At 34.4% G+C, this 22,046-nt stretch overlaps 2 protein-coding genes across 2 annotated transcripts; one reads left to right on the top strand and one right to left on the bottom strand.

Annotated features, from left to right (window-relative positions):
• Positions 1–3,870: 3,870 nt before the first annotated feature.
• LOC108841161 (probable cyclic nucleotide-gated ion channel 20, chloroplastic) lies at positions 3,871–12,961 on the bottom strand. The gene is made up of 11 exons (XM_018613948.2): positions 12,515–12,961; positions 12,232–12,423; positions 12,062–12,160; positions 11,081–11,218; positions 10,573–10,821; positions 10,205–10,453; positions 9,856–10,001; positions 9,672–9,749; positions 4,880–5,009; positions 4,446–4,692; positions 3,871–4,327 (listed from the first exon to the last, which is right to left on the bottom strand). The coding sequence occupies exons 1-11, from the start codon at positions 12,959–12,961 to the stop codon at positions 4,011–4,013; spliced, it is 2,292 nt and encodes a 763-aa protein (XP_018469450.1). The 3' UTR covers positions 3,871–4,010.
• A 3,232-nt stretch (positions 12,962–16,193) lies between these two features.
• Positions 16,194–20,984, top strand: LOC130506242 (RNA-dependent RNA polymerase 6-like). Its single transcript, XM_057000873.1, has 3 exons — positions 16,194–16,353; positions 16,824–19,542; positions 19,922–20,984. The coding sequence occupies exons 2-3, from the start codon at positions 16,828–16,830 to the stop codon at positions 20,801–20,803; spliced, it is 3,597 nt and encodes a 1,198-aa protein (XP_056856853.1). The 5' UTR covers positions 16,194–16,353; positions 16,824–16,827; the 3' UTR covers positions 20,804–20,984.
• The last annotated feature ends 1,062 nt before the right edge of the window (positions 20,985–22,046 follow it).

Genomic DNA, 22,046 nt, shown 5'->3' with positions numbered 1-22,046 from the left:
GCTGATTTTTCTAAAATCGCCCAAAAAGACTATGAACACAAATAGGCTTTGCAAAACATATACTTTTGTATCATCACATGTGAGAAAATTATGTAAAAGTCTCAATGCATGTTCATAATCTATTACAAGAAACAAAATGTAGTAAAAAAGTAGTATTGGTTACTTAACTGCATTACAACATGTTATTTCTCTAACTAGTCAATAATTTTATGTTCAAATAAGTGTTCTATAAATTATTATAAATTCGTTAGCTTAAGAAATTTATTCTGTCGTGTTCTGCAGTCAAAGCAACAAATTTTGCACAACCATGAAGTTACCGGCGAGGTATCATGATACTTTAACAGAGCCATCAGACAAGCTAAAACTGATCATCCAATGTTCAAAGCTGGATTATGTTGAAAAGGTTGCTTGCATTTTAGGAATGAATAATTTGGTAAAATAGAGAATTCTCACTTTGGAAGTGTAGTAAAACTGGCTAGAAAGAATAACATTCAATTTATAAACCATTTATAATTGTTTATAAAACCGTTATGAAAGTATATAATCAATTTATAAGGGGTATTATAAGACGTATATAGGTTTAAAATCAGTTAAAAGAGTCTATAACCATTTAGAAAGGTTAATAAAACAATGTATAATGGTTTGTATAATAATTTATTAGGGTATGTAAATAATTTATAACGATTTATAAAAAAACAATTTATAAGGTTTAACATTTATAAGGGTACATAAACAAGTATTAGGAGATATATACAATTTTTTTAGTATCAGAGATGTCTAAAGAAGATAAGAGAGAAGATGGTGTTAAGAAGCCAACTTTGAAACTTTTATAAAGCTTTGTAAATCTGTAATTCTTTAATCTCAAAACCACGTTCTTGTTCAGAGTCTCTCTTGATTCTTCAAACAGCTCACATCCTTGTCAATCTTCAACATCTGAACATAAACCAATCACATATTATTCCTATGCATAAGCACTCACTTCCAAAACACGATTCACTGTAATTTAACTCAGAAAAATTGCATTTCAAAGTTCAATCACGTCAATTAGATTTGAAGCTTTACATTGATTCAATCGAACTAATTTACTCAATTGAACTTGGGATTCAAATCCAGTGACTCAAACTATCTCGGAGTTCGTCGGTCGTGATGACTGGAGCTTGCCGGTGTTCACCGGAGCATCGTTGGCCGTGTCGGATTTGGTCTGAGCAATTGAATATGGTCACCGGAGCGTCGTTGGTTTCGTCAGATTCGATCACCAAAGTGTTGTTGATTTCATCAAATTTGGTCCACAAATCTCTTCACTGGATCTCTTCGTTCATCACCGAAGCTTTTCATTCTTCGTCGGAGCTTTTCATCCTTCTCTAGATCTTCTCGGTGTCTGGGATTGGTTTCATGCCGAAGAGCAATTACGCGTTCATGTGAGTTTGTGTGAAAGATCGTATTGTCAGCTTCGTCGGAGAACTAGGCAGTTGTCAAATCCGCCGGAGAACTCGTTAGCACCGTCAAATCACACCGGAGTTGATATCGTTCATGTATAAATGGAATGATCGATTTCAAATTGGGGGAGAAAGAAAGTAGCATAGGTATAATTATTCAAGGATATAATAGTATTTTGCCTATTAAAAATTTGGTGGTATAGTTGGTTAGTGTATAATTAAAAAGTGGTATCATGAAAGTGGTATTTTTGGCAATTTCTCTTTCATCAATTGCAGAGTTTAAAGTGATTTTTATTGAATTACTCTAAAAATATCAACTAAAACCATGAGATTTGAGATTTTTCTTTTTTAACTAAGAAACTTCATCCAAACACTCTAAAATCACTTTAAAACTTGAAAACTCCACTTCTTAAAATATATTCAATAACAGTGGATTTAAGAGTATTTTATAATATTTTAAGTTCAATAACAGTGGATTTTAAATGATTTTTTAAAATTCATGTTTGAATTACAGTGAATTTGTTATTTTAATACAAATCACTTTGAAATTCTCAATTGAATACATCCCCCTAAAGCTTTATTAACAGTAGTTTGATCACTACTGATACACTAAAAATGAACAGTGATGTTGTAATATTTAAGATTCAAATCCAGATGATCAGTATACACTTTATTCTTACGAGTTCTCAACTTAGCTAAAACAATCGTGGGGGTTTAATTTGTTGGTAACATGTGGAACAATAAAATTATGTAATAGAAATACAGAACAATTAAAGAGAAACCGATCTAGAGTGGTGAATTGAGTGAGATCAACCGCAAACCAAACAGTTATTCAGGCTCAATTCAGAACAAGTGTAGAACTCAGATCTCTCGGTTAGAACAACACAATTTTGTGTAGTTGTTTCTTTCACCGATCAGCATCAACGCCTAAGATATCGTTTGGTCTGAGATCTAATGATGAACCTTAGAGTAGAAGTCTGATCTGTTCACAATGCATCCTAGCATCTACTTTCTCGTGGCTAGGGATGTAATGCTCAATCATGCAAGATCTAGCAACCTATGATACTTTTGACGCATAAGTTAAACATAATATCATATGCAAAGTGATCATATTAGCATGAGCACTAAATACAGGCAATCAATACACTAACCTATCTATCCGTAGCTTGCGATCTACAGTCTAACAGTACCCTAGATGAGTTCAACAACATCGGCCATAACACAAGAACACGCAAAGAAGATGATGATATGAAACATGAAATACGATTGCATAAACTAAAAAGAGGGGTTCAGTGGTTTTTCTCTAACGAGAGAGAGTAGATCCTTCTCCCTTACAAATAGGAAGAATCGCCAAGTACAAATCTCTCTAAGTAAAAACTAGTGTAGAATAAAAATAGGATAGGAAGTGCTCTTTATATGGAGGAACCATTATGTTAGAGAGAAGATAAGGTAGTTATGGCAAAATTCTGAAATATCTTGGAGATTTCCTTATTTGTTGGGAAAAATCGCTCGGCTGTCCTTGTGGGAACAATCGCCGGACCGCTCCGCCTGGCTGATCCGTGTGAAAACACTCCAAATTAAATGGCATCTTTCTTCATGCACTCTCTTTCAACTCTTCAACCTACTTCAGACCTGAAACGACTTAAAGAGGAATGAACATACATGGATAAGAACTAAAAACCAATTGAACGTAATTACAACGATGTCAAAAACACCATATATCAACTACTTATAGATTGGATTATTTGATAGAATGCATTTCTACACTTATAATTATTTTATTATTAAATAATATATTTTAAATTTAATATAATTATTATTTAAATATTATCAATAAATATTAATTTATTTTGGTTTATAAATGGAAACAAAAATCAATTATGCATACAATATCAAATAAGTAACAAACTATCATTTTCAACAATAATTTTATTAAAAATAACAGTTAGGTATTATAATAAACTATAAGATCTATAAATTGAGAGTATTGTATTTTAAAAATATAACAATTTAACATAAAAATGGGATTTTTATAACCAAAACAAAGTTAAACCGATATTCAAATATAAACAAAAACTAAAAATAATTGCCTTGAATTATTATTTTCCACGTTTCTAAAACGCTGATGAGAATATAATGTATATTTAATATCAGGTGAATAAGACCATGTACAATGTGATATATTTTCATATTTTTTTACGCCAAAACATAAATCCTGAATTTTAATTATAGTAAAAGTTTAGTAAAGAAAGATATGTAGAAATATTTAATTCTTCTAGTAAGTTGCAATTAAAAGTAATTAGGTTGGCAAAAAAAAGATGAGCTTATAACTTTATGCATCCAAAAATACATGTGCGAAGGAAATAATGTAGCTGCGTTGTGAGAAGAATATCAATGAGACCTTACAGTATACATCGAGGATGAATATAGAGCTTTTCTTTTTTTGACATCGAGACACACACTGACACACACACACACACACAATATTAGCCACTTATGTACTCCCAAGTTTGGCTTAAAGATAGTACTTTAGCGGCAAAATGAAATACAACTTGAGCCAATAAAATGAAGCAGTTATTGTGCATCGCTTTCTATGTCTTGGCCATGTCTTTTGATTAACTCAGACGAATATTGTTTCTTTTGGGTAGCGTTTAACTTCTGGAGCCGTCTCTTTCTGTATCTCCAAGCTACTTGAATCTGCGTAGCTGCTCGTAGCCTGCAGTAAGGAGACTCGTACCTTATGGCTCCTTGGACTCTATTGCTCCTTAAGAATCTCGAGTACAAGCTCGTTACTTCCTCAAGGTCTGCTACACTCAGTGAAAACGACTCCACGTTTGTCACGCACTTAACATTTCTGCTGCTAAGCAATCCCTTGGCTGGCATCCTCCCATCTACAGATTTATCATGATCAAGGTTTTTAATCATCTCTCAAGTGGCTCAATCAAATTCATTAATATATAACACATATATTTGTTAAACGCCAAGATCTTGATAGTGAAAGAGACATACCGGGGTTTACGGCAGAGCGTTCAAGGCACCAAGTGAGAAGTTCTTCACCACAAACGTCTCCTTCTGATAAAGGAAGAACAGAACCGTCTTCTCCAGTGCTCTCCATCTCACCTCTCACTATGAAAACCATTTTCTCCACTAGACCCCAACGGTGCAAGACTGTGCTACCACTTATGTATGTCCTCTGTCTCAGTCTCTCACGTATTGAGTCTAAAATTGATTCATCCATCAACGAAAATATTCTTACCTGTAAAATAAACCCATACACTTCTTTAGTCCATATCCTTCACCATAGTTTCAGGAATGCTTATACTGTGATCCCCATATATTACTTCAGACTTCAGTTTCAGTGATAGTCACTATGCAAAAGCACTAAGGAATTGGGATCTAAGTACATATAACTTCAGCAGAGAGAAATGGATTCTGATGTTTACTTTCTTGAGAAATATGAAGAGGTGTCTTCTTATATCTCCTTGAAGGTCATCAGGCATATTCTCAAAGAGCACCTCTTCGTTAACCCCTCTGGTAGCAGCCCAATTGAAACGCTCTGCCTCGCGCACCCTCCTGAAACGTTTTAACATTTTTGTTATGACAATACATAGCCTGAGAAAATGGAACTCTTAAGGAAACAAAGAAGCAAAGTATTAAGGGCTTATTTAGGGAATAAGCAAAGTATTAAGGGCTTATTTAGGAAACAAAGAAGCAAAGTATTAAGGGCTTATTTAGTGGAAGTCCCCTTGGTCCAATGGTTTGACTAAGGGTTCATGTAATGCTTCTACACCCGGAGGTCTAGGGTTCAAACCCCAGAAAATACCAAATTATGCAGTTTATGGAGAAACGGATTACAGGAGATCTTCAGTTTGGTGCATGGCGTACCATCGAACATGGATCTCATAGGACGGCTCGGAGAGATGTAGTCAGGCGTGTATTCTCACAAGATGGTAGAATTGTCGGCTGTATAATCGTCTTTGTAATATTCTCATCATTGTAATAGCATAATTAATCGATAAAAATCGATCCAGACGTTCAAAAAAAAAAGAAGAGAAGAGAGAGATGGAAAGAGAAAAGAGGAGAGAAAGTGACATTTTAGTTAGACAGTGAATTATGTTTCTTTTTTGTTATTGAGCCCAATTTCCCAAGTATTAAAGTCACATATCCCGTAGACAAAAAGTGTTTGGACAATATATGTATACATGGTGTACCAATCATACACCTTGCATTAGTTTTTAGATGTGAGTTAGGTACACTGCTAATATGGTATCTGAAGCTCTGATTTTAGGTTCTGGCTAGAAAATACAATTTTACTGTTTTGGTGGAAATACATGATTTTATGGTTTTTGAGAGGATTTTTTGCTATCAGTGGGACAATGAGATTTTTTAGTTTTGATGGTAAAAAACAATTTACAATTTTGGTGAGAATACTTGATTTTATTTTTTTGACGAAAATATGATTAAATTTGGTTTATTTAAAATTCATCATATAATTTTTATATATGAGAAATTGGGTGTTGAAAAAATATATATATGAAAAATTGAGTTATATTTATTTTATTAAAACTGATTTAAATATATGAGAAAATAAATAAAATTTGGTGTAGTGAAATTGGTTTAGAAAATTGGTTTGGTTTTTTTTGTTTATATATTTGATTTGGGTTTTTTTGTTATAAATTTTTGGATTTAATGTAAATTAAGTAAGTAGCATTGATTTTGAAATAAGGTAATGTCAGATATTTATTCCACTTTCTAACCGGTTTTACCCCTTTTTAACAAGTTTCAACATGTATAATAAAAATGGTGTTGCGGGTTGCAAGACTAGAAATGGAGTATATAATCATAAAAAAGGAGCTACCCACCTTATACGTGTATTGATCATATACATATAAGGTGTGATTGGCTATTGATGTAGATGCTCTCTAGAACCATAGTTATTACTACAGTCCTATATCTACACCAATCTTGATTAGTATTTTTCTTAAAGTTCACAGATCTTTTTTTAAATTTACAGTACTTTTTTGAATTTACGTCTTCGTAATTGCTCTGCTGAGACAAATACCTACAACCTAAATTTAAAACCTTTTAAAAATTAAAAATTTAGAGCTACAGCAAAAAAAAAAAAATCACAGCAATAATTCTATAGTCAAAAAATGTAATCACAGCTCTTACCAATCAAACTCATATACTAAGTATTTGATTTCATATATAGCCGAAATAGAATAGGATTATAACTCCACCCACAACCTACTTCAACCCATAAAATACTAGGCCCTAAATCCCAATCACTAAATCCAAGCCCAATATAGACTATAATATATTTATAATATTTTAACAAAGTTTAAAATTTGAAAATAGTATATAATATAATTAATATTATACTATATAAATAGACATGAAAGAAAAAGGAGTCATCCACGTAACACGTTTATCAACTACATATATGCACTCGATTTTCAATTCCATATGGTCAAAACAGTATAGGATTATAACTCCACCAAAAAACCCTAATACTAAATAGTACTCCAATTTATACAAAAATTAAAAATCTGAAAAATATATAATATTTTGTAATGTTATACTATACTATATAAATAGACAAGAAAGAAGGAGGAGCCATAGATGTCACACGTTTATCGTCCATATACATATCTATTGAATGTTATATTCCACATAACTATAATTATAACCCCACCCATAGTTTCTAATAATAAATATTACCTCAACCAATAAATTCTAAACCTTGAATCTCAATCACTAAACACAAAATTAAATATAAACTACAATATATATTTACAATATTTTAAACAAATTTAAAATCTGAAAATAGTATATAATATTTCTAATATTATATTATACTATATAAAATAGAAAGTAGATAAACTTGTGAAACAAAATATGAGAGAGAAACAGTTCATTTTCTATATAGTTACCAAAAGATGTTACTTTTAAGAACTATGTGTATCTCTAAGTCATAATTTATTTGTAAGAGGTAAATATTATCAATTGAGTTTATTTTTTGTTTACAGGTTTTCCAGTTGTATTTAAAGGGCAAAATACATTACTATAGAAAAGATATAGTAGGGCAGTTAGCTATAGAGTGAATTATTAGAATTTTGAACGATGCAGTTTTTATAAATTTTATTGGTTTGGTATGGATAATTCATCATCCATTACAATCTAATTTATTTTACCCCTGTGTACTAAGTCAATTATCAAATTTATCTATTTATCCATTTATATTTAATTTTTCTATTCATTAAAATCCATGGTTTGGATTATTAGATCAGTGGATTAGTTTGGATTGACCTATTAATTTTATCTATTTTGACATCCTAACTAGACCCGATGGTAAAACCAAAAAAAAAGACTTTTGGACATAAGCAAATTTTTACTCATGTATAATGAAACCTCTATAAATTAATAATGTTGAGATTACACCAAAACTATGACTTTTTATTAATTTATAGAAATTATTAATTTATCGATATACTAACTGAATCAAAATTTCAATTTGAAACTATAAAATTATATTATTTTATAGAGATTATTAGTATATATTAATTTATAGATTATTAATTTAGATAAATTATACTGTAATATGTATAACTAACCCATCTTTTGGTGGTATACTTAGAGATGTTTGGTTTTATTAGAGATATGTTGAGCCGTAAGATATGTACTTTACAGACAAAAACCGTGAAACTCATGAAGACCCTCAAAACTAAAAGGAAAGCCTTGAAAAACAAGTTAACCTTAAAATATTCTTAGCATATTTCCATTAAGGGTCTAACTGGTGACCAAGGAATGGAAGGGAATAGTGCATTCCTTGTTATTCCTAATTGTTTTTACCATTTATGAGGAATAATTTTTCTTTTTCATTCTTTGTCATTCCTTTTATTCTAGAGAAATATAGAACAAATTTGTTCCTTGCTATAATTGATGAGGAATAATATTCCTTTCTATTCCTATAAATTTATTCCTCTGCATTTTTTCCTTACTCATTCCTAGTATTCCTCTAATGGTCACCGGTTAGACCTAAGTATCTAAGTATTTATGAAAGGGATTTTTAACGTTAAAACCCCTCAATTAAGTTTGTTTTGGGTAAAAACCCCCTCAATTAAGTTTGTTTTGGGTAAAAACCCCCAAACTAAGTATTTAATGAATAAACCCTCAAATTAATTTTATTTAATGAATTAAACCCTTTCCGGTCATAATTACCAGTACTACCGGTAAATTTTTAGTCTAGGGGTTTCTACATTAAAAAAAACATAAGTGAGGGGTTTTACCACTAGAAAAAAAATCAAAATATAATAACATTATCCAAAAATTAATAACTTTAATATTCCAAAATTAGTTTTTAAAAAAATTCTGTAAAATATATGAGTCTAGTTTTTTTTAAATCAACATTATATATGTATAAATTAAAAATGTAAAAAACCAGAAAATATAATAAAAACTATATAAAGATTTACCAGTAATAAAAATTATCTAAAAGTTAAAAATATAAAACACAAGAAAATAGATACATCTTTAGATAATTTTTGCTATATTTTATGGGTTTTTACATTTTTAATTTATACATATGTAATGTTAATTTAAAAAACACTACTCATATATTTTACAGAAAGTTTTTAAAAATGCTCATTTTGGAATATTAAAGTTATTAATTTTTAGATAATGTTATTATATTTTGAATTTTTTTATTTCTAGTGGTAAAATCCCTCACTTATGTTTTGTTTAATGTAGAAACCCTTAAACTAAAAAATTACCGGTAGTACTGGTATTTATGACCGGAAAGGGTTTGATTCATTAAATTAAGTTAACTTGAGGATTTATTCGTTAAATATTTAGTTTGAGAGTTTTTACTCAAAACAAATTTAGTTGAGGGGTTTTAACATTAAAAATCCTTATGAAAGTTAGCATTATCTGGTGTTAACATTATATATGTTAATTTTATCGCTATATATATGTATCTTGTATTCTCATATTAAATGCAATACAATAATATATCATATTATATTCTAATTTACAGGTTTGATTCATTTCCATTTAATTATTTTCCACTCACATCTCAAAAAATGATTAATTAAAGTTTCACATCGCTTAGATAAAAAAATATTCAAGCAATATATAGATGTGACGGTATTTTGAGTTAATTTTTTGGATAAGAGTTAAGTTTTTTTACTAATATTGTACAAAGTTTAAATGATTAGGCATATATAGTCAACATACTTTCTTATTCCTTCTGGCAACCGTCTATGGCTCATCCATTGCTCTACATCACGCCGTCTTAGTGTCATTTCCAAGCTCCTACGATGCACAAAGCACAATCGCAAGAGCACATGTTGATTTATAAACTATCCATTATGTCTTATTACGTACACTGATGTATGTGATGATGGGTTTATTATCTAACCTTTTACCGAGAGATTGAAGGAAGTTTTGCATATTACCAATAAGAAGCGCGAAAAGCAAAAGTCCCAGTCCGATGATACCCATAGTAAAAACGACCTCAGCGAAAAAGTAGCTTGGGACTAGGTTTCCAGCAAGCGTGCTGATTTGCTTTGAAAAGTTATAAGAACATGACATCAGTTTAAGAGTTCCACATGGCAATTCTGCAGCTAGCAGTTCTACAAGAATTTACTAACATAGTTTGTAGATATGGGACACAACTCATAGCTAAAATTAAGTAGGCGATGGATAGCAACATAGCAATTCTGTAGCTAGGACAGTTACCAAACAGTGTTTGAGTAAACCATATATACCTGAAATCCCCATAGCAAAGAGTAACTATATCTTGTCAAGAGACTAGTATGAGTTGTGAGATTGACCATTTTCAAGTATATTCCATAAGAAAACCCATCTTCTTGGAAACAAGCATTTGCACTCGCACTATTTCTCCAGATAGCTCGTAGGGATGCTGATATATTGCTATTTCCACGGCCACAATCAATAAGACCTCTACATTCACGCTCAGAATTACCACAAGCATTTCGAAGGCATTGGTTAACTCTCTAAAAGAGACCAAACAACAACAAAAGAAGGGGTAGAAGTCAATGAAAAGAATCAACGAATCACTTTATACAAAAACTTCTATTGCATTTGGACAAGACATGCATTAAATTAAATGTACCTGCAGACCAAAAAGATACCAGCAAGAGCCGACAACATGTCCAGCCAGCATGAACGTGAGAAGATTAATAACAAAGTTAGCCCAAGCTGACTCAAATATGAGGCCTGTTGGTGTTTGTCCAGCAAGCAGTGGTAGAAGTCTATATAGCTTTGGAATGTATTGGACAAGAATTCCAGCGCGTAAAAGGTTTTTAGCATAGTTTGTCCCGGATATGGCTAAATGTGCTGGTATCACCGATAGTACAGTTATCTATAAGGTAAAAAGAAAAAAAAATGAGAAGGAAAGATTTGTGGTAGATGAACATCTTCCAAATACCAGTACTCAAACCCCGAATAGTAGTATTCATGAGAGAATCTATATGGTCAGTGGGTGGGGCAGTTGCCCACCATGAATTTTTTTGATTAGTGTAATTATGTAAATATAGTAGTAGTATCTTTTAGTTTTGCCTAGGACAGAAGTTGTTTCTAGATCTGCCACTGGTAGTATTGAGTATCTAACAATACAAAACCTGTGGAAATGGCATCACTATGATCATGTCTACGATAAAATATCCTCGAAAGTAATGGAGAGCAATTTTTTTGGGACGATCAACCAACTGGCCAGCGCCAACTACCGTAGATTCACGAGCTACATAGGCCAGTCGGAACTGCAACATTTTATAAAGTAAAGTTAGTATTAAATGTAAACCAATATTTATTTTTAAGGAGTGTCAGCATCTCCAACCACACTTTATTTTTCACTTTAAAATAGAATTTAGAATAAGAAATGCTCCAATGGTACTATATTTCTCATTCTATAATAGAGTGAAAAATATGTTTACTCCAAATATATAATAAGTTGTTTTTTTTTTGTTCATCACTCTATTTTCTACTCTAAAATAGAGTACCATTGGAGCAAACTCCATCTCTATTATAGAGTCACTCTATTTTAGAGTAAAAAATAGAGTGAACCCTTGAAGATGTTTAGATCTATGAGGTTTGAAACAATTACGGACTGGAAACTAAATGATTAGTGTCAGCTCTGATCTAAAGCTGGGAATCTAGTCTTTATGCGCCAAATTAAATTAAGATTTTACAGACATAAAAACTGTAAAAAAGATTATTATAGTCTAGTGGTTGTGCATTGATGTGTACCGATACGGGCCTGTAAATGTGATTAACACATATTTTTCTTAATCAGTTTGAAAGACGAATAATCTAAACATATCAGCCACTTAAGTTTAGTGCTGGTGCGAATGTTTTATCTCCCTAGCTATGTCTATGCCGGCTCTTGGGTATGGCAACCTTGGCATTTGCCATGGGTCCATGGGTCTACAAAATTTTTAGTGTTATTTTAAAGGCTTAATTTTTATCTTTTAAATTACCAAAAAGGTCTAGTTTACTTATTATCGAAAAGGTCCATTTTCCATATTTCTCCAAGGGTTATTATATTGGTTAAGACGGCACAGTACCGACTTTGCTTATAAGAAATTGAGTAAAAGGAAACACACCTGAAGCAGCATGTTAGCAAAGAATATAGCATCTGTCAGAGTTCTAACAATAACAAATGTGGTAGCTATCGGCCAATCAATCACTATGCATTTGTTGTTCTGCAGTCAAAAAGATAGTCAAAAAGGTATTCAAACGGAAGAAAGAGATACAAGAAGAAACATATATATACCTTTTGGACTAATATGATGAAGAAGAAGAGGGGATCCATAAAAATGGCTAACAAGCTTGAGACAGCAAAGAACTTAGTCCATATTTGAACAACTTTGGAATGAGGATTCATGATTCCAGGTAAGCATCTTTTAACAGAAGAAGCAAATCGACAAGCCCAACTTCTAGCATCATCATACAAGGCATTATGGAACTAATATGAAAAAAAGAAAAGAAAACTCATGTTGCAAAAGTTTCTCTAGTCTCAAGCTTATTCAGTGCTATTAGGGTAAAAGCAAACAAACCGTGGAAGCAGAAACAGTTGGATTGGAAATCCGGGATGCTTTGGGGTTATAGTTAGAAGGGCAAGTGGTACAGTAAGGATCGTTACACATCCCCAACTTTCCAGATCTCAGGCGATGCGCGTGTTTCAAAGACTCGTCGTTGTCTGAGGAGTTTACCTCTTCCAGGTCACCAAAATAGCCAGAAGATCTTCGAGTAGGAGGAGAAGCAGGACGAGCGAAGAGAGGTTCAGCTCTACGAGTAAAAGAGGAAAGAGGGCCAGCCATTGGCACTAAAGGAGGACGTCTCTGGCTCGAAAGAGAACCTGCGTAGCCTAAAGTCACAGCACACGAGTTGTCAGTAGGGTTTGAGAGAGGAACGCTACGAGTCCTGGAAGTGAAAACCCTAGTCCGAGATGAAGATGACGATGCGTCTGAAATCGGAAGCATGTTTTCGTTTGGGGAAACCATTTCTAGACACGGAAAAGTTGAAGTAGAGACTAGAGTTTCCTCAATCGGGAATAAATAAGGAAGGAGACAACGAGTCCTATGACTGAGTCAGGGTCTTGTTTCCTCATCAAGCAAGTGTGTCATTATTATAATCCATAATCAAAAGTGTGTGAAGCCACGTCTGAAATAAATAACAACATTTTTCTTTTTTTCATTGGCGGAGACTACAAATTGGGTCAAGTAACCTTTTTTTGTCACGGTCAAGTCACCTAATATTCATTAGCTATAGAAAATTTACAACATACAAGCTGTTAAGAAATAAAGTCCCACATCGGTAGTTGGAGAAATAATTAAGTCATATATAAAGGGTTAGGGCCAATCCACTAATTGCCAATTGGTTTTAAGTTGGAAGCCCATAATTAACCCGAATCTAATATGGTATCAGAGCCTATGGTTAAGCCCAGCAGATGATTTCCCATATAAATAGTTGTCTACTTATGTAGCCTATAAAAAATGGTCCATCTTGCTGTGGTATGTCCGAGATGTTGGGCTTGGGCTGTTTCCGTGTTGGACCGTTCCCACCCACATCTCGAGAGGGGCTATTAGAATGTCCCACATCGTTTAATGATGTGATCCTTGGGCAATATATATGTGATTGGGCAATCCTCCACTCTTGAGCTAGCTTTTGGATGTGAGTTAGGCCCATCACTAATATGGTATCAGAGCGGTCGATCCTTGTGGATCAAAGTTAAATTAAAAAAGAGCCATCCGATGTTGGGCCACTCCGTGGATGGTATTCCCACAGTTGTCCACGCATGTGCGTGAGGGGGAGTGTTAAGAAATAAAGTCCCACATCGGTAGTTGGAGAAATAATTAAGTCATATATAAAGGGTTAGGGCCAATCCACTAATTGCCAATTGGTTTTAAGTTGGAAGCCCATAATTAACCCGAATCTAATACAAGCACGTAACCATTTGACATGTAAATATATTAAAATTGATCAATACGGCGCATTATTTTTAACACAAGTAGAAGTAGGTGATGACATCATACAACGTTACTAGACCATATATTTTCAGCAGTTTCATACTTGAAGTGTATAATTCTTTTTTTATCAAACTAGTTGCATTCATACTGGAAAAGATTACATTCCAGTTGTGGAGGATAGGTTCAGGTTAGCAGAGCGGATTTTGCCACAAGATCTGCCTCACCATTACATAAGCGAGGAATGAAACTAAACGAAATTTACATCAAAAGATAAGTTTAAGTGATAGATGTCAAATAAGATGTCAAACAGTTCCAGACGAAATTTCCGAGCTCTTACAATGTTGACAAGAACTTGCACTACAAGAAATCAGTCAAATAGCTACTTATTTTTTCCTAGCTAAAAAGAACAGAATGCGATAGATAGCTACATATAGGAACTGTGGCGTCAGTGTCAATAGCTAACAGCTACAGCATGGCTAGGGAGTGTTCCGTTGCTCACTACTTGCCTTAGATTCATTGTTGCCTTAGAGTGATTTATTTTGTTTTGAATACAAATATATACAAACTTATTTTCAGAATATAACATTACATAAACTGTTTTACAAAATTAACGTACAATAATAAAAAATCTGAAATTCCCAAATATGATGGAAATGTAGATCTGAAACTTCTAGTATCCAAACAAAAAGCTAGATCTAAGACCACCTCCATCCCAAGATCCTTAAGGGGTTTATAAGGGGTGGGGGGCCCGGTGGGACCCAATATTTTTAAAACTCCTCATTCTCTCACCTCTAAAACCTTCTATTTAAGAGTTGCCTCTTACACTGTTGCGCGGATTCCACGCACACGTGGTGACCCGCGATTGGTTACTTTTTTTTTTTTTTTTTTTTTGAAAAATCGGATAAAAAATTAAAAAAAAAAAAAAAAAAAAATTTAAGAACCCCAGTTCTGGGATTCACCAATGGAGGTGCCCTAATAAGTGAAAACTAAAGGCATAAGAAAAAATTATGTTGGAGATATTTGTGTGTGGGGAAGTTGAGATGGACGAGATAGAGTCTATGTTGCACCGAGATGGATAGTGGGACAAATATAGATATGGAAGCGGAAACAGAAAATGGCAAAACTAAAAATATATAGGTACAAATACGACACGCATATATCGATGTTAGAACCAAAGAAAAAAAGACAATAATGCTCCTTTTTCTGATATTGTAATTTTTTCTAAAATTTTTTTTTTAAGGGTTACATAACACTAAAACTAAATGTTGTTAAAATAAATCAGGATATCTTCGAATACACATAAATATACATATATAATGAATATAAAAAAATATTTTTGGAAATCCGGTTAAACCGGATGAACCTGTTCAACCAGTCACCAATAGGAATAACGAGTGGATGTCCGGTCGGGTTTTCAAAATATTGGTTCCATTTCACTTTCTCAAATGATTTTGTAGAATGTATGTAAAAACATCCGATAGTCCAGTTTTTCAGTATAAATGTAGAGTTGTTTAAATAAAAAGGTCAAGTAATTCAGATAACTTTTAAAGATTTGGATACAAATATCTGGGTGATTTGGTAAATAAGTATTATTTTTAATATATTTGGTTATTTAGATATTATATTCAATTAATGTTTGTAGACATATATTTTATTTTAAAAATTTGAGTTTGCGGTTATTTATGGATTTTGTTTTAGTGATCTTTAGTTGTAGATAAATGTCTCTAATTCTATGCAATATTTTTTTATAGAAGTTCATATAAACATCTAAATAATTTCGAAAATAAATCCGTGCTTTGTAAGAATGGATCAAAATCTAGTTATTTATTAATATATCAAGCAGTTTAAGTTACTACCAATGAATAATACATTTGATTCAAAGAAATATTTTCAAATAATTAATTTAAGAATTTATCATTGTATTATTTGATTCAAATAAATATTTTCGAATAATTAATTTAAGAATTTATCATTTTACTTTTTTATACCATAAAGCCTAAATTATAGACCTAAATCCATCCAAAAAAAGTAAACCCTAGTTTTAGACTAATTAATCCAATAGATATCGTGTCTTTAAGTCTTTTTATACATGTTATTTTTCTCTTTACGGCTATTTGTGACAAAAAAAAAAACAATTTGGGGCTTATAGGGTAATTCTATTTTACTCAATTGAAGTGAATATAAAGGCCCATATTTAAAAGCCCATAAAGAAACGTATACACGATTAACATTTAAGTTGTTAAAATAAAAAAAATCACACGATTAACACACTTCCGTTGACTGGTAGAAGACGATGGTTGATGGTTTTTAGCTATGGCGGTTCCACTGTACTAATCGCTCACTCTCCTATTATCCTTTTCTTCTCCGCATTGCTTCCATGTCTCTCCCGATCTCACTGCCAACCTTGAGATCGAAGATATCACTTTGTAAGTCCCCAGGTTCTCTTTGTACTGTTGTATAATTCTGTACGGTCGTTAGGGTTATCTTCATAATTAAATCATCAGTATCGTCTCTCAGTTTGATGTTTCTTCTCATTTGAACTTCTAAGGGAGCAGCGAATTAGGGTTTTGAACGCCATGATTGATATGTTCTTTGTCTGATCATTGGTTGATGATGTGAACTTGAACAGTTACTTATTAAGTATCTGAGATGTATCTTAAGAGTTTTTTGTGTTCGTTCAGTGACTCAGTGCATTATTTATTCCTCATTACCATAAACAATCAAAGGTGCTTATGGAGTCAGTTTCTTATGATGATCTCACCTGCTTTGTTGTTTATGCATGATTCTAATTACATCTACTTATTTTCATGGTGTTTTGTAGTCATTGTTTATTTTGTTGATCTGATTACTGAGACTCGGAACGATTATCTTATATTTGTTCTTTTTTGTTTCTCAGGAGAATGGGGTCAGAAGGAAACATCAAGAACACGGTTGTGACACAAGTAAGCGTTGGTGGGTTTGGGGATAAAACAACTGCAAAAGAGCTTACAGATTACCTTGAAGAAGAAGTAGGACTCGTTTGGCGATGCAGATTAAAAACTTCTTGGACTCCTCCTGGTTCTTATCCTAATTTCGACATCACTGACACTTCAAACATCCCCACGTTTGATGGTTACAAGAGAGTGGAGCCTCATGCCTTTGTCCATTTCGCGGTTCCTGAGTCAGCAGGTCGTGCAATGGATGCTGCGGGGCAATCCAAGCTCATCCTCGATGGCCAGCCTTTGAAAGTCAGCTTGGGGCCTAAGAACCCGTACACGCTTAACCAGAGAAGAAGAACGACAACACCTTATAAGCTGACTGGTGTTTCGATTGAGATTGGGACCTTGGTTGCCCGCGATGAGTTTCTTGTTTCTTGGAGAGCTGAAGGGGTTGATTTCCTCGTAGACCCTTTTGACAACACTTGCAGATTTTGCTTCACAAAGAGCACTGCCTTCTCTTTGAAGGACACAATGATGTACGCTGTGATCAACTGTGATTATAAGTTGGAGCTATTGGTGAGAGACATACGAACAGTCAGGCAGTATAGAACTCTTGATGGCTATGTGCTACTCTTGCAGCTGGCTTCATCACCCCGTGTCTGGTACAGAACAGCCGATGATGATATCTATGAAACTGTTCCCGTCGATCTCTTGGATGATGATGACCCTTGGATCCGTACCACTGATTTTACCCAGGCTGGGGCAATTGGCCGATGCCTTACATATCGAGTGCTCATATCTCCTCGGCATGAGAAGAAAATGAATACAGCCTTGGACTATCTAAGGGCGCGGAGAGTGCATGAGGAGCGTGTGAGGTGGCCTCCCAGGATTCGTGATGAGCCCTGTTTTGGGGAGCCTATTACAGATCATTTCTTCTGCATTCACCACAGGGAAGGAATCTCCTTTGAGATCATGTTCCTAGTAAATGCAGTGCTGCACAGAGGGGTTTTTAACCAGTTTCAGTTGACTGAGCGCTTCTTTGATCTTCTCAGAAACCAACCCAAGGATGTCAATATAGCTACCCTCAAGCATCTCTGTACCTATAAACGACCCGTTTTTGATGCGTACAAGAGGCTGAAGCTTGTTCAGGAATGGATTCAGAATAATCCAAAGCTTTTAGGGAGTCATGTACAGTCAGATGATATCTCTGAGATCAGAAGGCTAGCGATTACTCCAACCAGAGCTTATTGCCTGCCCCCAGAAGTTGAGCTCTCCAACAGGGTACTCAGAAAATACAAAGCTTTGTCTGATAGATTTTTGCGAGTAACTTTCATGGACGAAAGCATGCAGACTATGAACTCAAATGTTCTTTCGTACTTTGTTGCTCCGATTGTGAAGGATCTTACCTCAAGCTCCTTCTCTCAGAAGACCCACGTTTTCAAAAGAGTAAAGACCATACTAACCGATGGGTTTAAACTATGTGGTAGAAAATACAGTTTTCTAGCATTCTCGGCTAATCAACTCAGAGACCGCTCTGCATGGTTTTTCGCTGAAGACGGGAAAACAAGAGTGTCAGATATAAAGACATGGATGGGGAAGTTTAAAGACAAGAATGTAGCAAAGTGTGCTGCTAGGATGGGCTTGTGCTTCTCCTCCACATACGCCACTGTAGATGTCATGCCTCACGAGGTTGACACCGAGCTTCCAGAAATCGAGAGAAATGGGTATACTTTCTCTGATGGAATTGGTACAATCACACCTGACCTCGCTTTAGAGATAATGGAGAAACTTCAGTTGGATTCGCACTGCAGCCCTTGTGCTTATCAGATACGGTACGCCGGTTTCAAAGGAGTTGTTGCTCGTTGGCCATCAAAAGATGATGGAATCCGGTTAGCCCTTCGACACAGTATGGATAAGTTCCATTCTAAGCACACAATCTTGGAGATCTGTTCATGGACCAGGTTTCAACCTGGGTTCTTAAACCGGCAGATTATCACCCTCCTGTCTGTGCTAGGTGTTCCTGATGAAATATTCTGGGATATGCAGGAAACTATGCTCTACAAACTGAACCGCATCCTTGATGACACCGATGTCGCATTTGAAGTTCTGACAGCTTCATGTGCTGAACAGGGAAATACTGCAGCTATCATGCTGAGTGCAGGATTCAAACCAAAAACTGAGCCACACCTACGCGGGATGTTGTCTTCAGTCAGGATTGCACAACTCTGGGGTCTCAGAGAAAAATCTCGAATTTTTGTTACTTCGGGAAGGTGGCTAATGGGTTGCCTAGACGAAGCAGGGATACTTGAAGAGGGCCAATGCTTTATCCAAGTCTCAAAACCGTCTATAGAAAACTGTTTCTCCAAACATGGGTCTCGTTTTAAGGAGACGAAGACAGATTTTCAAGTAGTGAAAGGTTATGTAGCCGTTGCTAAGAATCCTTGTCTTCACCCAGGGGATGTAAGGATTCTAGAAGCTGTTGATGTACCCGAGCTGCATGACATGTATGACTGCCTACTTTTCCCTCAGAAAGGCGAGAGGCCTCATACAAACGAAGCTTCTGGCAGTGACCTTGATGGTGACCTGTACTTCGTGGCTTGGGATCAGAGACTCATCCCTCCCAGCAAAAAAAGCTTTCCCGCCATGCAATATACTGCAGCTGAAGAAACGAGTAAGGGTCGCGCTGTCAACCACCAGGTCAATATCTACTTTTGCCCTCTACTTTTTTTTTTTCCGGTTGGCTTAAGATGATGACGCTTAAGATAAATAGATGATTCCAGTATAACTCTTATGATATTTCTGAAAGTGCTGGATGCTTTGTTTTTGCATGCTTGTAGTAGTGATTAACTGATTATATATGCTTGCTTCTGAGTTTATTGATTGCATGGTATAGGTTATTAGCATCATATTGAGTTCATTCTGCAGGAGCTTCGTTGCTCCTTATTTTTAGTTATTATCTATTGCAATAATATCATGATTCTAGCATCTGCTTATCTAGTAATCATTTCTTTGTTTTACTTTCTTTTCTACGCGCTTGCAAAACAAGTATTGGGTAATCGGTGGTTTTTTGTTACAGGATATAATAGAATTCTTTGTCAAAAACATGGCGAATGAGCATTTGGGTACAATATGCAATGCACACGTCGTTCATGCTGATAGAAGTGAGTATGGAGCCATGGACGAAGAATGTTTGCTACTGGCAGAGCTAGCTGCCACAGCAGTCGATTTCCCAAAGACAGGGAAGCTGGTGACAATGCCTTTCCACCTGAAACCCAAACTCTACCCTGATTTCATGGGGAAAGAAGAGTACCAGACTTACAGGTCGAAGAAGATCTTGGGACGGCTTTACAGACGGGTAAAAGAGGTTTACGACGAAGATGCAGAAGCTTCCTCAGAAGAAAACTCTGACCCGAGTGACATCCCTTATGACACTGATCTCGAAATACCAGGATTTGAAGATTTCATCCCTGAGGCATGGGGTCACAAATGTTGTTACGACGGGCAGCTCATTGGTCTTCTCGGGCAATACAAGGTGCAAAAAGAGGAAGAGATTGTGACGGGTCACATCTGGTCCATGCCTAAGTACACAAGTAAGAAACAAGGCGAACTGAAAGAAAGACTGAAGCATTCTTATAACTCCCTGAAGAAGGAGCTGAGAAAAGTATTCGAGGAAACAAAACCGGAGCAAGAGAGTCTCAGCGAAGAGGAAAAGAACGTCATGTATGAGAAAAAGGCTTCAGCTTGGTACCATGTCACATACCATCCCGAGTGGGTGAAGAAGTCTACAGAGCTGCAAGAACCTGATGAGTCGTCTGGTCATGGAGTGATGCTGAGCTTTGCTTGGATTGCAGCTGACTATCTTGCAAGAATTAAAGTCCGGTCAGGGGAAATGGGAAAGAAAATGGACTCGGCCAAGCCTGTTGATGCTTTGGCTAAGTATCTGTCTCAACGTCTCTAAAATTTTAACGTTCGGAGCCGTAAGGCCACTCTGCCATGTATCTGTGGAAATTCACAGATGCACTTCAATTTTTACTATCTAGCTAGTTTGGATGTGCTTTGTGTTTGTGAAAACTCTCCGTGTGTGTGTGATGAGGGAAACAAAATTGCTTGCCGTTTACCATCTAATGTCTTTCTTTGCTTGTGGTTATGTATTCGAAACTATTTTATGTTGTGGAAAGAAAGTGACTTGGCGCTTGCTTAAAGAATATGCTCTTTTCAGCTTCATAGATAAAGTATACATTGGTTTAGTAAAAAAAAAAATCAAATGCAAATCCATTTTATTTAAAAAATGGGAAATAGATGAAGTGCTATTTCTCTATTTTTCAAAATAATAAAATTTTCACACATATTAATAAAATATAATTGTTCAATTTTTTCTAATTTCAGTTATAAATGTATATTTTTGTAATTGTCTATCTTATGATTCTAAACCAATTAAGAATTCAATCAATTTTTTAAAAAAATTACAATCATTCATTATTAGTTGGGAAAATATGCATAGAGAATATAAAAATGTATTTTTTTAAAACAAGTATTTTTTGTAGAACATGAAACTTTTGGATGGACACAGTATTTTTTAAGATAAATATATAAAATGAATTTTTAAACTGTTAAATTCTTTTACCAAAAACAGTTTTGATATTTATCTATCTATCGATACTATTAAGTGATTTTGCTTATTTCACTATTTTAGACAAGTTTGTTTATCTATCATGTTTTTAATAATTTTGACTAGTAAATCATTAATTAAAATTATACTATTATTTGGAACTTTATTAAATAAGTAGATCTTGTTTATTTGTCATGTTAATCACAATTTTAGGTGATTCTTACTTAATTTTCATGTTCTTAATGATTTTAACTTATGAGTCATTAATTATATTTATACTATTATCTGAAATTTTATTAAATAAGTAGATATAAGAAGTATGTTAGAAATCTAAATATTTTTCTCCACCCAAAAAAAAGAGAATTAAGGAATAACAACTATGAAAATAAGGGTTTCCGTTCGTAAAATTTGTGAAAAGTGTCGGCTAATCCGTAGGAGGGGACGAATTATAGTAATTTGTTCCAACCCGAGGCATAAACAAAGCTTTTTGACCCCATATTGTAGGGTGGATCTCGAAAGATATGAAAGATCTCCCTCCAAACCGTACATACGACTTTTATCGAATACGGCTTTCCACAGAATTCTATATGTT

This window comes from Raphanus sativus, chromosome 2 (genome assembly GCF_000801105.2).
Source record: "Raphanus sativus cultivar WK10039 chromosome 2, ASM80110v3, whole genome shotgun sequence".
Lineage (NCBI taxonomy): Eukaryota > Viridiplantae > Streptophyta > Magnoliopsida > Brassicales > Brassicaceae > Raphanus > Raphanus sativus.
The sequence above is the reverse complement of the archived record's forward strand: the minus strand, read 5'-3'. Positions and strand labels throughout refer to the sequence as shown.